General features: G+C 45.6%; 1 protein-coding gene across 6 annotated transcripts; it reads right to left on the bottom strand.

Moving 5' to 3' along the window:
- Window positions 1-2,937: 2,937 nt before the first annotated feature.
- On the bottom strand, window positions 2,938-20,848 carry LOC110494396 (cell division control protein 42 homolog). 6 transcript variants are annotated; one of them, XM_036950448.2, is made up of 7 exons: window positions 20,758-20,834; window positions 20,528-20,607; window positions 12,758-12,898; window positions 10,121-10,193; window positions 9,774-9,883; window positions 9,487-9,684; window positions 2,938-5,000 (listed from the first exon to the last, which is right to left on the bottom strand). In XM_036950448.2, exons 3-7 carry the CDS (start codon window positions 12,860-12,862, stop codon window positions 4,911-4,913), a joined length of 576 nt encoding a protein of 191 aa, XP_036806343.1. In that variant the 5' UTR covers window positions 12,863-12,898; window positions 20,528-20,607; window positions 20,758-20,834; the 3' UTR covers window positions 2,938-4,910. The 6 variants fall into 6 exon arrangements, with proteins under 6 accessions (XP_036806343.1, XP_036806342.1, XP_036806344.1 ...); XM_090204305.1 differs by lacking the exon at window positions 2,938-5,000 and adding an exon at window positions 6,323-7,315 and having other exon boundaries at window positions 20,758-20,816; XM_036950447.2 differs by lacking the exon at window positions 20,528-20,607 and having other exon boundaries at window positions 20,758-20,848.
- Between the last annotated feature and the right edge of the window lie 614 nt (window positions 20,849-21,462).

Genomic DNA, 21,462 nt, shown 5'->3' with positions numbered 1-21,462 from the left:
GGGATGTACAGCATACCCATGCACCGTCCAAACTAAACACAGATGTATTCATGGGATGTACAGCATACCCATGCACCGTCCAAACTAAACACTTACAGATGTATTCATGGGATGTACAGCATACCCATGCACCGTCCAAACTAAACACTTAGATGTATTCATGGGATGTACAGCATACCCATGCACCGTCCAAACTAAACACTTACAGACTTGCAGGTTCCTTCTTGACGATGCAACAATAAGAAATGAAATGCTAAAAAAGTAAATGGCTCAGTAGAAAATAATAAACATCTTATAAGTACAGTATAATAATGGAAGGCACAGATGACAGCACAATATTTACACATGTACAGTTGAAGTCGGAAGTTTACATACTCTAACATAAGTGTCATTAAAACTCGTTTTTCAACCACTCCACAAATTTCTTGTCAACAAACTATATATTTTGGCAAGTCAGTTAGGACATCTACTTTGGGCATGACACAAGTCATTTTTCCAACAATTGTTTACAGACAGATTATTTCTGTCTCCTAGAGATTAATGTACTTTGGTGCGAAAAGTGCAAATCAATCCCAGAACAACAGCAAAGGACCTTGTGAAGATGCTGGAGGAAACAGGTACAAAAGTATCTATATCCACAGTAAAACGAGTCCTATATCAACATAACCTGAAAGGTCGCTCAGCAACGAAGAAGCCACTGCTCCAAAACCTCCATAAAAAAGCCAGACTACGGTTTGCAACTGCACATGGGGACAAAGATCATACTTTTTGGAGAAACGTCCTCTGGTCCGATGAAACAAAACTTGAACTGTTTGGAGGAAAAATGGGGAGACTCGCAAGCCGAAGAACACCATCCCAACCGGGAGGCACAGGGGTGGCAGCATCATGTGGGGGCGCTTTGCCGCTTTGCTGCAGGAGGGACTGGTGCACAAAATAGATGGCATCATGAGGTAGGAAAATTATATGGATATGTTGAAGCAACATCTCAAGAAGTTAAAGCTTGGTCGCAAATGGGTCTTCCAAATGGACAATGACCCCAAGCATACTTTCAAAGTTGTGGCAAAATGGCTTAAGGACAACAAAGTCAAGGTATTGGAGTGACCATCACAAAGCCCTGACCTCAAACCTATAGAAAATTTGTGGGCAGAACTGAAAAAACGTGTGTGAGCAAGGAGGCCTACAAACCTGACTCAGTTACACCAGCTCTGTCAGGAGGAATGGCCCAACATTTACCCAACTTATTGTGGGAAGCTTGTGGAAGGCTACCCGAAACATTTGACCCAAGTTAAACAATTTAAAGGCAAATGCTACCAAATACTAATTGAGTGTATGTAAACTTCTGACCCACTGGGAATGTGATGAAAGAAATAAAAGCTGAAAGAAATAAATCATTCTCTGTATTGTTATTTCACATTCATAAAGTGGTGATCTTAACTGACCTAAAACATGGAATTTTTACTTGGATTAAATGTCAGGAATTGTGAAAAACTGGGTTTAAATGTATTTGGCTAAGGTGTATGTAAACTTCCGACTTCAACTGTATCAGGGACGGGACGGGAGGGTATTTTTTATTTCACTTTTATTTCTACAAGGCGGGTCACCATTGAGACCAGGGTGTCATTTACAAGGGAACCCTGTGAACATTAACATAAGATAGACCAATAATATTGGTCTAAGTAGTTAAGAGAACAGGGCCCACCAAAACCGACTCCTGCAGCACACCTTTCATAATATTGAGGAAACTAGATTTGATACAGTCAGTAAGCACACAATGGGTCCTGCCCGTTAGTTCTGGAAACAATGGGAAGATGACTGATCTCGGACTCTTTCAAACAACCTTGGAACAAGTAAGAAATGGTCAACCGTATCAAATGCCTTCGACAGGTCAATAAATAGTGCAGCACAATGACTTTTATGATCTAAACAACAGAGCACATCATCTAAGACGAGTGTAACCGCTGAAACAGAGCTATGTGCTGGTCTAGAACCGGGTACAGTGCTATGTCCTGGTCTAAAACCAGTGCTATGTCCTGGTCTAAAACGGTTGCTCATTAGAATGAGAAGTTCAAATAGATGAGAGTTGGCCAGGGACTCTAACTTGGAAATCGGTAGTTATCCAAGGCAGAAGGATCTCCACCTTCGTGTGTGTGTGGTGGTGGTGGGGGTCCTCCGATACATAACCCAACCAAGCCGCACTGCTTCTTAACACAGCACGCATCCAACCCGGAAGCCAGCCGCACCAATGTGTCGGAGGAAACACCGTGCACCTGGCAACCTTGGTTAGTGCGCACTGCGCCCGGCACGCCACAGGAGTCGCGTGATGAGACAAGGACATCATTGGACTCTGGAGCAGTGGAAACGCATTCTCTGGAGTGATGAATCACACTTCACCATCTGGCAGCCCAACGGACGACTCTGGGTTTGGGGGATGACAGGAGCACGCTATCTGTCCCAATGCATAGTGCCAACTGTAAAGTTTGGAGGAGGAGGCCCTTTCCTGTTTCAGCATGACAATGCCCCCGTGCAGAGAGGTCCATACAGAAATCGTTTGACGAGATCGGTGTAAGAATTTGACTGGCCCGCATAGAGCCCTGACCTCAACCCCATCGAACACCTTGGGGATGAATTGGAACGCCGACTGAGTCAGGCCTAATCGCCTAACATCAGTGCCCGACCTCACTAATTCTCTTGTGGTTGAATGGAAGCAAGTCGCGGCAGGAAAGTTCCAACATCTAGTGGAAAGCCTTCCCAGAAGAGTGGAGGCTGTTATAGCAGCAAAGGGGGACCAACTCCATATTAATACCCATGATTTTGGAATGAGATGCTCGACGAGCCGGTGTCCACATACTTTTGGTCATGTAGTGCATTTGTCCCTTGAGCACCACCTCAATAATTCGGTAAACTGCCTGATGAATAAGAATGGCCAAGGAAAAGGAGTAAAGGCAATTAAGGTATAAGTTTAATATTTGTTTCAAAGAATGCATATACAAAGAACAGAGACGTAAGACAAAGCATTTGGTTTCGCACCAAAACAACAACAGTTATAATAACAATAATGTTAACTTGGTCTGGACGTCAACCCAACCTCGGAGCCACCAGTGTCTACCAACCAATCACAATCCAGGGTTGACAGACATTCCCTGTCATTGGAGGTCATTGGTGTTTGTAGCTGGTGTGTCAAGAGTTCAGCTGAGTTCCGGACCCTAAGTGTAAAAGGACAGGAAGTAACCTTTGTAAAATAAAAAAATAAAAACAGATGATGGTAAAACATCTGGAGCCTACATTGACGCATGTGCCAGCTTACATTATTATTAAATCTGTTTACCTCTGTTTACCTTTGACCGCAGAGGAGACCAGGGGCTCACCTACAGGCATTACCCCAACGTTACCACCACAGAATTACAAGTAATAGAACCGACACAGTCCCTCATACCACAGATTTATTAGGAGGTACACCTAGCATGGCAGCAAAATAGCATTGCCATCGCAGCATGACAATATAGAACACTGAGAAAGGCACAGAATTCTGATGCTATAAGCATCAATTCATTCATCCAAATGGGACAAAATATGGCCACCGGTCTACACACAACAGAACGTTGCTTAGAACAAGTCAGCTTCACTAATAGTTCTATGGTTACCATAACGTTGAGACAAAGTTCAGCTAACTCTCCCTTGGTCCCTGGCAACCACTTCTTCTGCTAACACTGTTTAAGTTCCCTGCTTCAAAAGGCCAATTCCTGCATCAAGACCCATCGCAACAGGATGCCTTTAGTTCTTCAGTAATGCCAGTCTAGTCTACTCTAACCTTTTCCCCTACAGTACAGTTCTGAAAGGATTTGGATCGGTATAAGCAGTATGGTCATAAAATATTTCCCCATCTACTTGATTTGGATTTACTAAAGAGCCCAGCTGGTGGGGGATAATTTGGGATTGATCATTAAAAATGGCAGACTGTTCTGTCACTAGGAAGGGAGGGGAGACTTTGGCAAAGAAAACAAACAAAAAATGGCTACTTTGCTTCATCAGGTGGTGTTGGAGGTGGAGCAGCGGGATTGGGCGCTTGATGTACTCGTCATGAGGGGTGGAGCTTAATAATACAGCAGCGTGTCAAGCTGTCACTCTGAGCCATTTCATTTGAAGGCGGAGCATAGGTCTATCAGAAGTGCACAGGAGCTAGGTGGCTCAGAGCCAAATCAACACCACTGACAGAGAAAGCTGTCAAAGACAGTATAAATGTCATACTTTAAATCAGCCTGCTGTCCTATCACCAATGAGCGGTTATGACACCTTAACAGCTTACGTCAACCCTACAACAGCTTATCTCACCTGTATGACAGCCTGTGTTATCTAACCACCTGGAAGGTTCAAACCCTTTGGAGAGTAAAAGGGGGCATGTTTTGGCCTTCTCCTTGAGTACAGGGCTGAATCTCAATAGACTATAGTTACTGCCTCTCCTTGTCTCCTTCCCTTTCATCTTCACTGATGTTTAAAGACAATGCCCAGTAGGCATCCATCATATTCCCTTTGCTAACAATTTACTTGGAGACCAGTGTAGAGAAAGGGAAACAAATGAGAGAAATCAACCTGAGCCTAGTGAGATGCACCCGTCTCGCTCTGTCCATCTGAAAGCTCTGACTGTTGTAACTGGAACGGGAGTGTGGCCATGGTAGTCACGGTTACAAGCTGGGTTAGGTTCTCTTCTGTGCCTCTCTTCCCGTTGGTCCGCTGGTTGAACACAGGGATGGAGCAAGTCATCGCTCCTTTTTGCAGAGTCTAATCTGAAACTTTTGTTTGTTCCTATACTTCGCTTCAGAGTGCATGGCTGTCAATCAGCCTTAGCAGAGCAAGGGAGGGGATGGGGGGGGGTGAAGGGGGAGGGTGTACATGTGTGTGAGAGTTGGGGTCATTCATAGCAGCACACATTTGCGTTTCTTCTTGGGCTCGGGAGGCTCCAGCGCAGCCAGTATCGCCTCATCAAACACATTCTTTAGGCCTTTCTGTGGATAAAAACAAAACACACAGGCTCAATGAAGGCTCAACACACACACAGGCTCAATAAAGGGGCAACACACACACACACACACACAGGCTCAATGAAAGATCAACACACACACACACACACACACACACACAGGCTCAATGAAGGGGCCACACACACACACACACACAGGCTCAATGAAGGGGCCACACACACACACACAGGCTCAATGAAGGGGCCACACACACACACAGGCTCAATGAAAGGGCAACACACACACACAGGCTCAATGAAAGGGCAACACACACACACACACAGGCTCAATGAAAGGGCAACACACACACACACACAGGCTCAATGAAGGGGCCACACACACACACACAGGCTCAATGAAAGGGCAACACACACACACACAGGCTCAATGAAAGGGCAACACACGCACACACAGGCTCAATGAAGGGGCAACACACGCACACACAGGCTCAATGAAGGGGCAACACACACACACAGGCTCAATGAAGGGGCAACACACACACAGGCTCAATGAAGGGGCAACACACACACACAGGCTCAATGAAAGGGCAACACACACAGGCTTAATAAAAGGGCATTCAACTTAATAGAACACAAAGGGGTTAAAAGATCAAGTGCAAACTAAACCATAGCATTAGACATAAAAGGAAATAAAAACTCAGGATACTTCATTCTCATAGAGGGTTGGAAATGAACAAAGACAACTGGGGATATTATCAACAAAGGAAAATAGTAATACTACCTGCATTGATTCATGTCAAAGTGAAGTGGGATCGGGCAGTGAGCGTTCAAAACAAAGGCCGGGCAAACAAGAAAGTGGAGGTACGAGAGGACATGGGCTCAGAGACACACACACAGGGCCCAAGGGGATTCAAGTATAAACAACCAAAGTCTGACCACTAAAGTCAAAAAGGTGTTGAGAAAGACACACAGGTTTACCCTGATCACTAAAGACCCTACTGTTAGCCAGAACCTCCCATGGCGTCTGCAGATCAACATGTAATTAGTCAGAGCAGAACACACACAGTTAGAGCAGCTGAGGATTGGAAGGAATGCCTTGGGCCATGTCATGTGAGAGTCGTACAATACAGATGAGCAGAGCAGGAAACCCATGTATCCCTCTGTTCGGGGAATCTCTAGAAACCCCACAGAAAACCTATGGCAAGACTTATATTTGAAAACCAGAGTTTAGGCTCTATATCATACTGGTCTTGGAGGCTGTGTGGCCAGAGGACTGAGCACTACTGAGCTGCTATCCAGCTGTCCCCATAGATAGAGGAAGGAAAGGAGAGGCAGAGTAAAAGGATAGCAATTTTAGTAGTCCTTTATTCATTCATTTCACAAATAATTCCACACAATTATATTAGCTTTTAATCTTTTTAAACTCCCAAGATGGCTAGATATGAACTGCAGCAATGGAGCATAACAGAGTGGAACAGAGAGAGAGTTTGGGTCCAGTGATGCTGCTACTGGGTTCTGGCTCTAATTCCATTGCTTCCCTTTGTAAGTTTGGCTTTAAAGTTCAACAGTCGGTCATCAGTCCACACTGCCCAAAAGGTGCCAACATGGCTTCCGCGACATTATCTAATAGCACTGGTGTGCTTTTCAGTTGAAACCAGGATGGCCAAACTCTCCATCTGTGGCTCTGGCACTTGACAGCCCTAAATGTCACCACGGTCACACCTCAGTCTCGTCATACACCAGCAGTAGTACAAAAAACACAACATTAGGAATCATGGAGGCTCCTAGAATTGGTGCTTAAATTACAATGCTGTGGAGTCAAGTAAATCAGACACTCCCTTAACTCTGGACACTCCAAACACCATAACAGAAGGAGAAACACTAACCAAAGAAGAAGACACATGGGCCGTGTCTCAAATCACATCCTAATTCCCACAAAGTACACTACTTGGTCCACTATGGGTAATAGGGTGTCATTTGAGATTTGCCCTGAGAGGATAAGTGATGTGATTAACCGAACCCAAAGTCAGCACTGATAGATCTGAGAAAACCCAAGAGCAACGGACACAGTCCTTCAGGCACAGTAAGGCCATGAGGACAAGTAAACAAAAAGGGGAGGGAAGGAAGAGTCAGTAACACTCAATATTAAGTAACACTGTCGTAAAGGGGAAGTGGATACAGGGGATAGCTTGAAGAGGTGGTTGGTTGGGTTTAAACTAAAAGTAAGCAGCAGACAAGGAGAGAAAGACATTAGAATATACAGCACTTCCTCTTTCTTTGCGTCTCTGGTGGCTCTAGGGCGGCTAGGATAGCTTCATCAAATACATTCTTCAGCCCTCGCTATAACGACAAAGGGGAGGGGAGAAAACGACAACAGTTAGCACAGCACACATAGAAAAAAAGGGTTGAGATGAGCAGAGAAGAAAATAGGATAGGGAAACAGAGGGGAAATACAGAGGGAGGGTAGAGAGGGAGAGGGTAGAGAGGGAGAGGGTAGAGAGGGAGAGGGTAGAGAGGGAAAGTAAGTGCAACATTGTATAGAAAATCTAACAACAGAGCACAAGGAGACTAAAGAGGACTGGAAGATAGCTAAAGTTGGTAGAGGAGATGAGGAAGCCTCTAGACTATGGAGATACTGCCCTGCGAGATCGGAGCTGAAGCGTTTGAGATAGAAGTTTCCCTGACCCACAGATCTAGGATCAAATGACCTTACCCCCCTGTCCCAACCTTCACTATCAGGAGCAAATAACATCTGACCCAGGACGGGTGGTTAGGGCAACATCTGACTGACAAGCAGAACAGTCACACAGGAAACAGGATATTGCATCAGCAGCTCTTACGGCAGAGGAAGCTGGTCTAGAGAGAGGAAGGACGGGGGCAGGACGCCAGGGCAGCGCAGGAGAGGAAGAGACACAAGATGGGGTTGGGGAGGGAGACCTAAACTTGGCCACAGTTATGATCCACTAGGTCCCATGGTTTCCGTTACAGTAAAGCCCTCGACTCCCACCGAGTAACACCATAGGGCACAAGATGTATGAGAGGGAGGTGATCGCTGTACTCCTTCAGTTTTCCCATTTCTTATGACTGTGGTCGGCAACAGGCCAGATTTTTGTTTTTGGTCAAAATAGACTGTAAAATCACCAGGAATTCAGCTAAAAATGTGTTTAAATAATTCTGCTCCCATTGGTCCACCACTTGGAGGTATTCTAGCCCTGATATCACACAAGTCTTGGACTACAGAGGTTTCCAAATCTGAACAAAAATAACATTTACGCTCATTGAATATTAGAGAAGCACACTACCCCATGTTTCAATGCAAACTGGGCTTAATTGGCACACACTGGGCTTAATTGGCACACACTGGGCTTAATTGGCACACACTGGGCTTAATTGGCACACACTGGGCTTAATTGGCGCAGTGATTTATGGTGAAAAAGACAATAGCAAAGTCTACTCAAAATATTTGCATAATATTGTAAATATTATGCAAAGTTATATTGTTTAATACTAAGTTAGTATTAAACAATATTGCTTTGTCATTTACAGCTCCTGTACCCTGTAAGCACACCTGAGACTGTATAACAATGCAGGGTTAATTTAACTGTAAAATAAGACAAAATGCATTGAAAAATGTAAGCTGTGAATGCCTGAAATCTATTACCTTGATGTAGTTCAAGTTGCTACTGTGTAACTGACATACAGGCACGACTGCTAGCAATTAAAACCCATATTTTCACATTTTAAGAAATAGTAACGAAATATACTATCATATCAATACATAAGCACATTCATCTCCTCATTTTATATATGAAGTACGGTCACTTATTGGAGAAGCTATTAACAATTTCTGAAAAAGAATGTGCTTATCTGACAGTAGCCTCAAAAACACCTTTTTGCAGCTTTGAAACTGGCTGGGAACTCAGTCAATAATGTATAATAAACATAAGACTGGCTAAGAATAAAACACTCATCGATTTAACCAGTTGAATTAGTTGAAACATTCAACTTTTTATTTCAATCCACAGATGGAGGTGGGTTTAGTAGGTTCCTCTACTGATTCACAGGGAACAGCCAGAGTGGGACTTGAACCAGACACATTGAGGTTTCAGGGCACTAGTACCTCCTGCCATAAAGGTCAGGATACAACACAGATCAGAACACGCAGCCAGTCCGTGGACCAACACTCTGTACCGTTCTCCATCCACTTTCTTGTTTCTTTGAGCCTTGACAGATGATATGTAGCATTGAAACAAAATGGTGCATTTCTTAATGTCCGCTCACTTCAGCTGACCAGAGACGAGAGAGAAAACTTAGCTGCAAGTGTCCTGTGTGATTTCAGGATGGTGAAGATGTGTGATGTGTGACTCTGATGATGTTCTAACGTGTTTGTGGTAGGGACTTGCATGTGCTTGGCTGGGGGCGTGTAGCATGTGTCTCTCTTCGCTCATACATGTGTGGGGACTGTGTGTGTGCGTGTGTGTGAGGTTGCACAACAGTGTGTGTGGTCTTACCTGCGTGAGGGCTGAGCACTCAACATATTTGACTGCCTTGAGGTCTTTGGCCAGTTTCTCTGCCGTCTCAAGAGTGATGGGCTTCTGTTTGTTCTTGGCCAGCTTCTCTATGGTGGACGGGTCGTCTCGCAGATCTATCTGAGTCCCCACCAACAGGAACGGGGTCTTTGGACAGTGGTGGGTGATCTCTGGAACCCACTGGAATACACGGGTTAGAGAGTGTGTGAGTGATACGGGGAGGAGACTGGAAGAGAGGCAGCAGCAGATGGAAGGAAGAGAAGGCCAACCTTTTCTTTGACATTTTCGAAGGAGGAGGGGGAAACGACGGAGAAACAGACGAGGAAGACATCTGTCTGAGGATAACTCAGAGGTCGTAACCTGTCGTAGTCCTCCTGACCTGGGGGGAGAGAGAGAACACACAACGTTAGCCTACACACACATGGAACATGCACTTCCATGTGTACACCGACACACTAGGGGACATTGGCAGGCCATCCAGAGAAGGCAGGGTGTCTTTGATCAGACTGAGGCAGAGCCAAAACTCTCCACTTTATAGAGACCAGGACACACCCTAATCTAAAATAGCAATGACACACATTTTAAATATTTGATTTGAATCCAGTGTAGACTGTACCTGCAGTGTCAAACAAGCCCAGGGTGTAGGGCTCCCCTCCTATCATTACAGTTACAGCATAGTTGTCAAACACCTGCAACACACAGAGACACATGAGACGGGGGAGCGAGAGAGACGGGGGCGCGAGAGAGACGGGGGCGCGAGAGAGACGGGGGCGCGAGAGAGACGGGGGCGCGAGAGAGAGCGAGAGCCGCGAGAGAGAGAGAGCGAGAGCCGCGAGAGAGAGAGAGCGAGAGCCGCGAGAGAGAGAGAGAGAGAGCCGCGAGAGAGAGAGAGAGAGAGCCGCGAGAGAGAGAGAGAGCCGCGAGAGAGAGAGAGCCGCGAGAGAGAGAGAGAGCCGCGAGAGAGAGAGAGCGAGAGCCGCGAGAGAGAGAGCGAGAGCCGCGAGAGAGAGAGAGAGCGAGAGCCGCGAGAGAGCGAGAGCCGCGAGAGAGAGAGAGAGAGCGAGAGCCGCGAGAGAGAGCGAGAGCCGCGAGAGAGAGAGAGCGAGAGCCGCGAGAGAGAGAGCGAGAGCCGCGAGAGAGAGAGAGAGAGCCGCGAGAGAGAGAGAGAGAGCGAGAGCCGCGAGAGAGAGAGCCGCGAGAGCCGCGAGAGAGCGAGAGCCGCGAGAGAGCGAGAGCCGCGAGAGAGCGAGAGCCGCGAGCGAGCGAGAGCCGCGAGCGAGCGAGAGCCGCGAGCGAGAGAGAGCCGGGAGCGAGAGAGAGAGAGCCGCGAGAGAGAGAGAGCCGCGAGAGAGAGAGAGCGAGAGAGAGCCGCGAGAGAGAGAGAGAGCCGCGAGAGAGAGAGAGAGCCGCGAGAGAGAGAGAGAGCCGCGAGAGAGAGAGAGAGAGAGCCGAGAGAGAGAGAGAGAGCCGCGAGAGAGAGAGAGAGAGCGAGAGCCGCGAGAGAGAGAGAGCGAGAGCCGCGAGAGAGAGAGAGCGAGAGCCGCGAGCCGCGAGAGAGCGAGAGCCGCGAGAGAGCGAGAGCCGCGAGAGAGCGAGAGCCGCGAGAGAGCGAGAGCCGCGAGAGACCGAGAGCCGCGAGAGAGCGAGAGCCGCGAGAGAGCGAGAGCCGCGAGAGAGCGAGAGCCGCGAGCGAGAGAGAGCCGCGAGAGAGAGAGAGCCGCGAGAGAGAGAGAGCCGCGAGAGAGAGAGAGCCGCGAGAGAGAGAGAGAGAGAGAGCCGCGAGAGAGAGAGAGAGCCGCGAGAGAGAGAGAGAGAGCCGCGAGAGAGAGAGAGAGAGCCGCGAGAGAGAGAGAGCCGCGAGAGAGAGAGAGCCGCGAGAGAGAGAGAGCCGCGAGAGAGAGAGAGAGCCGCGAGAGAGAGAGAGAGCCGCGAGAGAGAGAGAGAGCCGCGAGAGAGAGAGAGAGCCGCGAGAGAGAGAGAGAGAGCCGCGAGAGAGAGAGAGAGAGCCGCGAGAGAGAGAGAGAGAGAGAGAGAGAGCCGCGAGAGAGAGAGAGAGAGCCGCGAGAGAGAGAGAGAGCCGCGAGAGAGAGAGAGAGAGCCGCGAGAGAGAGAGCCGCGAGAGAGAGAGCCGCGAGAGAGAGAGCCGAGAGAGAGAGAGAGCCGCGAGAGAGAGAGAGAGCCGCGAGAGAGAGAGAGCCGCGAGAGAGAGAGAGAGACGCGAGAGAGAGAGAGAGCCGCGAGAGAGAGAGAGCCGCGAGAGAGAGAGAGAGCCGCGAGAGAGAGCCGCGCGAGAGAGAGAGAGCCGCGCGAGAGAGAGAGAGCCGCGCGAGAGAGAGAGAGCCGCGAGAGAGAGAGAGAGCCGCGAGAGAGAGAGAGAGCCGCGAGAGAGAGAGAGAGCCGCGAGAGAGAGCCGCGAGAGAGAGCCGCGCGAGAGAGAGAGAGCCGCGAGAGAGAGAGAGCCGCGAGAGAGAGAGAGCCGCGAGAGAGAGAGGGAGCGAGAGCCGCGAGAGAGAGAGGGAGCGAGAGCCGCGAGAGAGAGAGGGAGCGAGAGCCGCGAGAGAGAGAGGGAGCGAGAGCCGCGAGAGAGAGAGGGAGCGAGAGCCGCGAGAGAGAGGGAGCGAGAGCCGCGAGAGAGAGGGAGCGAGAGCCGCGAGAGAGAGGGAGCGAGAGCCGCGAGAGAGAGGGAGCGAGAGCCGCGAGAGAGAGGGAGCGAGAGCCGCGAGAGAGGGAGCGAGAGCCGCGAGAGAGAGGGAGCGAGAGCCGCGAGAGAGGGAGCGAGAGCCGCGAGAGAGAGAGAGCGAGAGCCGCGAGAGAGCGAGAGCCGCGAGAGAGAGAGAGCGAGAGCCGCGAGAGAGAGAGAGCGAGAGCCGCGAGAGAGAGAGAGCGAGAGCGAGAGCCGCGAGAGAGAGAGAGCGAGAGCCGCGAGAGGGAGAGAGAGCGAGAGCCGCGAGAGAGAGAGAGCGAGAGCCGCGAGAGAGAGAGAGCGAGAGCCGCGAGAGAGAGAGAGAGCGAGAGCCGCGAGAGAGAGAGAGAGCGAGAGCCGCGAGAGAGCGAGAGCCGCGAGAGAGAGAGCCGCGAGAGAGAGAGAGCCGCGAGAGAGAGAGAGCCGCGAGAGAGAGAGAGACACACACAGGAAAGAGAGAGGAGAGAGAGACACACAGGAAAGAGAGAGGAGAGAGGAGGAGAGAGGAGGAGAGAGAGAGAGAGAGAGAGAGAGAGAGAGGGGTTAGAGGTGTGTGTTTAAGGTACTTACCGTGGGTACATATTCAGAGGGGAACTTGTTTGTGGTGTAGGAGATGAGCAGACAGGTTTTACCCACAGCTCCGTCACCCACCACAACACACTTGATCGTTTGCATAGCTGTGCTTTGGAAACCTCTCTACTCATTCAAGATCTAGAGTGTAAAAGAACCAGAAGAGAGATTAGTGGGTACAACGGCAGAACGACAGCCTCGGAGACAGCTACAGGCTAATGAGCACCCTGTTCAAGGCCTACGCTTTTCTGTTTCTAAAATAAAATGAAAATGTTGTCTTCATGCCATTTACATTCTCCATTCCAAGCAGCATGGTTGGACTGCGGACTGAGGTAGTGACAGCATACTGCCCGAGTGAACGTGAGAATCAGAGATGAGGAAGAAGACTGGTTGGAATAATCATGAGCTGAAGTTCACCCAGTGAGACAGACCGAGCTCTGACAGTCACTATTACACATCTCTTCCATGGGGTCTTCTGACCATCTCCCTCCATTTCTCTACCCACACACAACCGCTCTCAATACACATGCAGGTGTGTCACTACCCTCTTCTCTCCCTGTCATTACACACTTGCTCATTACATAAACCATGCTTTCATTACACACACCATCCAGCCAAAGAGACCACATCACAGTTCAGTGAAAGAGAAGTGTTGGTTAAGAGGTGCAACAGTGACTACAGTCAACACCCAGACACATCTCCTGTTCCATAGCTGATTGACGCAGGCCCGGTCTGTAAAACAACCTCTTGCCTGGCCAAACCCTTCCGCATTACAGGGATTTCTTCAATAGATGACAGATGGGTTGAATAGAGATTCAGGAATATTTCTAATCCACTCATCCCATTCTTTTAGATCTGAGGCGATAGGAGGAGACAGGGGCCTGTTCTGTAACTACACCTCCAGAAACGACCCTAATGGAGAAAACTATAGACAGAGAGAAGGACATTTGGGTCATTTAAATAGTAGTGTCATTCACACAAACAAGGCATGGCTGTGCAGGTTCACACATACAGCAGAGCTGGGCTGCTGGCATGGAGAAATGGGCTCCATCAGTGAGAGGAGAACACTGGGTTTTGTGATGCTACGGAATACACACCTCACACTGATCTTCACTTTACCAATCTACTACCCGTAGAACAAGCAAGACCAAAGGCGCAATAACGCAGAAATTGTCTGTTTTACTGGGGGGAAATCAGTAACCACAGAGAGGAAGTGGGAAGGAACCAGCAAGCAGACAAATATCTGATTGGCTGACCTGGAAGAAGAGGGTGGCATACTTTCAATTGCAGCTATACATGTTTTGGGATAGATAAATATAAATGGATCAAACTGACCTAAGACATTGATTTGACAGCGAGGCCTAAATGCTTTATCATTAGCACAGCAACATCTAGTAGCAAATCAATAACCCATATCCACGCACAGTACTAGACAATAGCAGATGTTATTGGCACAACACATTTGAAATCAGCCTAAATAAAATAAAACATTGTCTGTATACATACATCATTTACCATATTATTTAATGATAATATAGTGACGTCAGTCCCCAGCCACTGCAGGCCACTCACACAGACAACCAGGCCTGGAATTTTGTGATCTCAGGGGCGAGGAAATTTGGTCTTCAAGAGATTCCCAATCTGCCAGGGCACCAAGGCCATTAACCAAAATAACCAAATAAATTGATTAGAAAACCGAAACACTCTAAAAATTCAGTTAAGAAAAGACAAGTCTATATAAAATGTTAAGGCTGACCCCAATTAGTCGACTGTTTGGTCGTTAGGCTGTTGGTCGACCGAGATTGACTAAAACAAGCAGTAACAAATATACAGTACCAGTCAAAGGTTTGGACACCTCCTCATGCAAGAGGTTGTGTTTATTTTTTTACTATTTTCTACATGAAATAACACAGACATGTAGAAACCAAAAATAAAGTTCAATTAAAATATATTTTATTTGAGATTCTTCAAAGTAGCCACCCTTTGCCTTGATGACAGCTTTGCACACTCTTGGCATTCTCTCAACCAGCTTAGTGAGTTTGTCACCTAGAATGCATTTCAACTGACAGGTGTGCCTTGTTAAAAGTTAATAAGGAAAGAAATTCTGCAAATTATGGCAAGGACAGATCAAATAAGCAAAGAAAACAACAGTCCATCATTACTTTAAGACATGTTCAGTCAATGCGGAACATTGCACTTGAAGAAACTTGCAAGGTTCTTGAAGTTGCAAAAACCAAGCGCTATGATGAAACTGACTCTCATGAGGACCGCCACAGGAAAGGAAGACCCAGTTAGCTCTGCAGTAGAGGCTAAGTTCATTAGAGTTAACTGCACCTCATAAATTGCAGTCCAAATAAATGCTTAAAAGTTCAAGTAACAGACATCAACTGTTTAGAGGAGACTACATGAATCAGGTCTTCATGGTCTAATTGTTGCAAAGAAACCACTACTAAAGGACAACAATAATAAGAAGAAACTTGCTTGGTCCAAGAAACACAAATAATGGACATTAGACCAATGGAAATCTGTCCTTTGGTCTGTTGAGTCCAAATTTGAGATGTTTGGTTCCACTGCCGTGACTTTGTGAGACACAGAGTAGGTGAACGGATGATCTCTGCATGTGTGGTTCCCACCGTGAAACATGGAGGTGGGATGATGGTGTTGAAGTGCTTTGCTGGTGACACGGTCAGTGATTTATTTAGGATTCAATGCACACTTAACCAGCATGGCTAACACAGTATTCTGCAGCAATAAGCCATCCCATCTGGTTTGGGCTTAGTGGGACTATCATTTGTTTTTCAACAGGACAATGACCCAATACACCTCCAGATTGTGTAAGGGCTATTTGACCAAGGAGAGTGATGGAGTGCTGCATCAGATGACCTGGCCTCCACAATCACCTGACCTCAACCCAATTGAGATGGGGTAGACCACATAGTGATGGAAAAGCAGCCAACAAGGGCTCAGCATGTGTGGGAACTCCTTCAAGAATGTTGGGAAAGCATTCCAGGTGAAGCTGGTTGAGAGAATGCCAAGAGTGTGCAAAGCTGTCATCAAGGCAAACGGTGGCTACCTTGAAGAATCCCAAATATAAAATATATTTTGATTCTTTAACACTCTGGGTTACTACATGATTCCATATGTGCTCTTTCATCGATTTGATGTCCTCACTATTATTCTACAACATAGAAAAGAGTAAAAATAAAAACCCTTGAATGAAATGGCTACCCATACTATTTGCATCGTGTGAATTTTTTGCTTTGATTCTTAGTGTATATCAATTACCCATAACATATACCCCCAGTTGTACATTTACCGTTAATTCCTAATCTACAATGTTTGTTACTTTGGTAATGCATTTCAATGCATTCAATATTATTCCAGTCCTCCCATTTTCATTGTCTGAGAGGACACATTGTTTGCAGAGTTCACAACCTATGCTACAGTTGTGAGAAACAAGTTTGTTTATTTCATTCCATTTACGAGTTTCAACAATTTAGTCACCGTCTTTGGTTTGGAGTTCTCCTGTCAATGTTGAGTAAGGACGCGCACACATAGAAGTAAGTTCCCATATGGGGATCTGATACTATTTCTGATTGGCTTAACGCACCACCACTAATGACATTTGGAGCTTCTCAAGGTAACGTTTTCTTCACCCCAAACAGCAAGTAAATGAAGTCTTTTTACATCCATTGGGAATTACAATAGTTCCACAATGTATTTTTTAAATCTTTCCAGCCCTTTTGATAACCACTCTGCGAAAAAATCTCATGCTCTGACCCTGTGGAAACGTCATAAAATAGGCATACCTGATTACTTATCAGTGCTTGACTTGGCCTGAAATAGGTTCCGATACTGTTTTTGGGTGCTGGTACCGTTTATATTTAGGTGCAGGAGCTCCACAATACTTTTGAGCTAATATTCTAGAAGAGGAACAGGAGCTCAAGCAGTAGAACGTTTGAGGTGCCAGTACTCAGCCCTGGTGAGCTCAGGCCCAAGTCTTTGCTTCTTAAGCCCTTGCGCAAATAGCCTACTGCTGCTTCTGTACGAAGCTCACTGGCGCTGGAAACTGAGCACCCAGAATATTTTATACAATGTTGCAAGTTTGCTAGCACAAGCTTCAGGCCAGACCCAAGTTAATAATTGATCATGTTTCAAGAAAGGTTCACAACGAGCCAGGAGGCCCAAACTGCTGCATATACAGACACTGCTTGCACTGAATGCAAGAGAAGTTACAATTTCCCTAGTTAATATTGCCTGCTAACATTCATTTATTTGAACTAAATATGCAGGTTTTTTTAATGTACTACTGTGCATTGATTTTAAGAAAGGCTTCGATGTTTATGATCAGGTACATTTGCGCAACGATCGTGCTTTTTTCACGAATGCACTTTTCTTAAATCCTCACCCATTTGCGGAGTTGAAGTAGGCTGTAATTTGATGATAATTGAACAGGCACCGCATTGATTATATGCAACGCAAGACAAGCTAGTTAACCTAGTAATATCAACCATGTGCATTTAACTAGTGATTATGAAAATATCCATTGTTTTTTATAAGAGAAGTTTAATGCAAGCTAGCAACTTACCTTGGCTCCTTGCACCCACATGTACCACTATGTAACAAAATATGGAAAAAGTCAAGGGGTGTGAATACTTTGAAGGCCAAACACCAGTCATGTTTGACAAATAATGTAGGATAATTCATTTTGATGCTGCACTCATGTAACAGGTGTTCAGTCTGCCACGCAGTCTCCTTGTGGATTGCAATGTAATCGGTCATAATTGGCACCCAAAAAGGCAGATTACACATTGTTATGGGAAAAAAAGTTTTATACAAATCGGCTCTAATTACATGTGTTCAATGCAGGTATTACACATTACCTTTAGCACTTACACTGAACAAAAAAATATATGAAATGCAACAAAGATTTTACTGAGGTACAGTTCATATAAGGAAATTAGTTCATTGAAATAAATTCATTAGGCCCTAATCTATGGATTTCACATGACTGGGCAGGGGTGCAGCCATGGGTGGACATAGACCCAACCACTGGGGAGCAAGGCCAAGCCAATCAAAATGAGTACTCCTCAGATTCATCAGTCGGACAGCTGCAGTCAGCATACCAATTGCACACTCCCTCAAAACTTGAGACATTTGTGGCATTGTGTTGTATGACTGAACTACACATTTTTAAAGTGGCCTTTTTACTGTCCCTAGCACAAGGTGCACCTGTGTAATGATTGTGCAGTTTAATCAGCTTCTTGATATGCCACACCTGTTTATTTCAGCTCATATATATATAAGAGCGAGAGTAAGAAATGTGTGAGTACACAAACAGTCAAAAGAGGTCAAATGCCAATCCCCAGTACAGATAACTCATCCAGAGCTCTTTGACTTCTGGCAGAAAGGTATTCAAAGATATGATGGCAAACATTTAGTTGTGAATTGCATACAAATGTAGCGAGGAAGAGAGAAAGCAAGACTGCAAGTCATTGCAAGTCATATTTCAAGTGAGCAAGAGAGCGTAAGAGTGAAAGAAACAGCGTGTGCAAACAAACTGGTCATGCACAGATGGACCCCATCCTTCCATACCATAACACCCTAAGGATGTGGTGCTGACCATCGTTCTGGTCCAGTAGGACACACAGCAGATTGATCAGGGTGTTCACTTTCTACAGTGACTCCAGGCAGCTGGACACTGGCTGGGGTGAGTTGATGCAGATGCCAAGTTATGAGTGATAGCACTGTTTAGGTGGTCTGCACGAGAAGAACCCACAGACCCACACTGACAGTCTATCCGTCTACCCATATTTTACCCTGCACTGACAGCGTCTATTTATAACTAATCAACACTGTTAATAGCTAATACAATCGTCATACTTCCAGAAGGGTGACCTGCATGACCAAAGCAGATGTCATGAGACGGCTACAGCTAATTCTGCCAAGGCCAAGTCAAAACGGATGGACTCAAAGTAGGCACAACAGCCTGGGGTTTGGGCCTTCTAGTGGTTACAGACACCATCTTTGGTGCACGTAGACCCGTGAGAGCATAGGATCGTATCCCGATCCCGGCGTTCCACACACACACACTTCTGTTCATCATTTGATATAGGCCAATAAAATGTACTGTTAAAAGGAAACTCCAATAGTTGCCAACCAACACCAAGCAATGTGGACTTTTCACCTGTGGACTCAAGACTACACTGAATCTGTCTGACTGTCAATACTGATTCTGTGGGTTTATCTATAAGCTTATTTCACTGATCTGGCTGAACTTGCTTCCGAGTGCTGGCTGGCCTACAAATACAAATGAGTGGATAAAGGCTGATGCAGTCATTACTACAACTGTAAAGCGTCTCCATCGCCACAAACACATCTAATGTTCAACTAATACTAGCGGGTGTTCGGCTATTCCAAGAATGTCTAAAGAGAAAATTCTCCATCCCACTCCTTTGTATTTGCAAGGGTTCACTGTAATAAAAAAATCTGCAAGAAACTCTAGAAATGTGAAATTAGGCTACCCTTCCTAGCAAACCAATGGCACTTCTACAGTACGAAAAAAGTATCCAAATGTATGCACTCACTACTGTAATTTGCTCTGTGTAAGAATGTCTGCTAAATGACTCATATTTTAAAATGTAGAGAGCAGGGGACACAGAATGTACTTGTAGAATTGTTTTCAGGGACTTCCTCCTCTGGGCTTACAGTTAAATGCTGTGCAGTAATAGGCTACCAAAACCAGCTCTATCTGCAAGGCGGTGTCTGGTATTACGCCGGGTTTACTCACCCTGAAAGGCTTTAGTGATCATTCACAGCCTCCCTGTTTCCTTCCTACTGGCTACATAGAAAAACACAGACTCACATACTGCTAACCAGCCCTTCAATCAAAGGTCCATGTTAGTAAATACAGCCAAATTACTATTACTGCACAACACTGTACTGTCTGGTACACCAAGCAAATGAAATCAATGTACTACAGAAAGTCAATAATGTTCAGTTGGATCCCTTTACTATTAGCACTGACTATATAGGGCACTGTGTAATAGGGGAAATCAGCTCTACACAAGACAACTTACCACACACACTTTCCTATGGCATGGATCTCAAGTCCAACTACCTTGATTAGAATTGGTCTGGATAATTAGCATGGAAGGTCAGTCGCCGTCTGTTTTATTGCAACATCCAACATTATTGGATTATTTAGCTATGCAATCAATTTTAGTGCGGATTCAACATCCGGACTTCACAGGAATGCAGCATCATCAAAACATTGGCCGAATGTCAACCTTAACTTCTTAGCTGGGTAACTGATGAATAATGTCCTGGTAGCTTGGTAATAACAACATACGAGCTAAATAACGTAACGGATCGTACTAGTCGATGGCCTAATCTGTTTGGTGACAATTTTATCACATTGATAGGGAAATGTTCGACAATCACAACAATTTGCAAAAGAATAACACTCCTAGGTAATATTAACGTTACATTTACAAACTACAATGTCTTGAAATAATTAAACATTGTGTTCTGGCTACCATCGTTTAGTTTTCCTTCCCGGCTTTCTCAGTAACGTTACTCTCCCTGGCAGTTTTCAGCAGTGAGCAACCATCGCCATTCGAGCTACTTAGTTATCCAAGTTAACAGTTAGCAACAGTGCGATCGGTCAATGATGAAGAAATACATAATAACGTTATTTGTTTTCATATGAACCCTGTCATACCGGTTAGCTCATTTAAATATAATATTTAATTGAAAATGAATGATTACCGTTGACCTAGCTTGCTCTCAGCTTCCTCTGCTGCTAGCTAGTAACGTTAGTTTGCAGTAGACTGGCTGGCAAGCGGATGCTGTTGTTGAATGAGATTGACAAAATGAAGCATTTTATCTCCAATTAAGTAAACAAGCAGATACATACGTTGATAGTGACATGCTAGTAATAACAGTTTTTAACCACTCTTCGGGGGGAAATTATTGATGAAAAAAGTGATTTTCCGTACCGTCTCCTCTCTGTCTCTGCGCGGGCGTTGGCAGGTTCGCGCTTGGGGGTTTCTAGTCCAAATTGCAGGGGCACGTTGCGTATGACGTAATGCGTGACATGCTAATCACAAATCACTTGTAGCTAAATGTATTGATTTACTACAAATGATTTACATTTCAATAACAGTGTACATTGATGTTTTCCGTAGTAAGAATAGTATAGTACAATACTGGATTAATCTTACCATGTGGTAATGAAAGTTATGAAAACACCTGCCTTTTCGCAGTCACATATTATAAGTAGGTGGAGAGAATCTCATTCCGTTTCCATTAAGATTACATTCGCACAAGATCATGATTATTATTTTAACTACACTCCACTCAATCAAAGATACTAATGTAGTCTGATTGTATCTTTGTGAAGTGTCACAGGAAATATATGGCTACATTTGCATTGGCTACTATTTGCACATTGCTACAACACTGTAGATAGCCATAAAATGAGAGTTGAAATGTCGCTATTTCTTTGGAACTTTTCTGAGTGTACTGTTTACTGTTCATTGTTTATTTCACGTTTGTTTATTATCTATTTCACTCGTTTAACAGTGGTGGTTGTTTAGATATTTGAGGCATTGGAGAAAACAATAAACAGAGGACGAAGAATACATTTCCAGTTCGGAAAATGAGAGCAAATGTCCACAAAGGCTACTGGATTTGGTTTTCAA

The sequence above is a fragment of the Oncorhynchus mykiss genome, chromosome 17 (assembly GCF_057628025.1).
Source record: "Oncorhynchus mykiss isolate SJ-2025 chromosome 17, ASM5762802v1, whole genome shotgun sequence".
In the NCBI taxonomy this organism is placed as follows: domain Eukaryota; kingdom Metazoa; phylum Chordata; class Actinopteri; order Salmoniformes; family Salmonidae; genus Oncorhynchus; species Oncorhynchus mykiss.
This window is presented reverse-complemented; position numbering and strand designations above follow the sequence as displayed.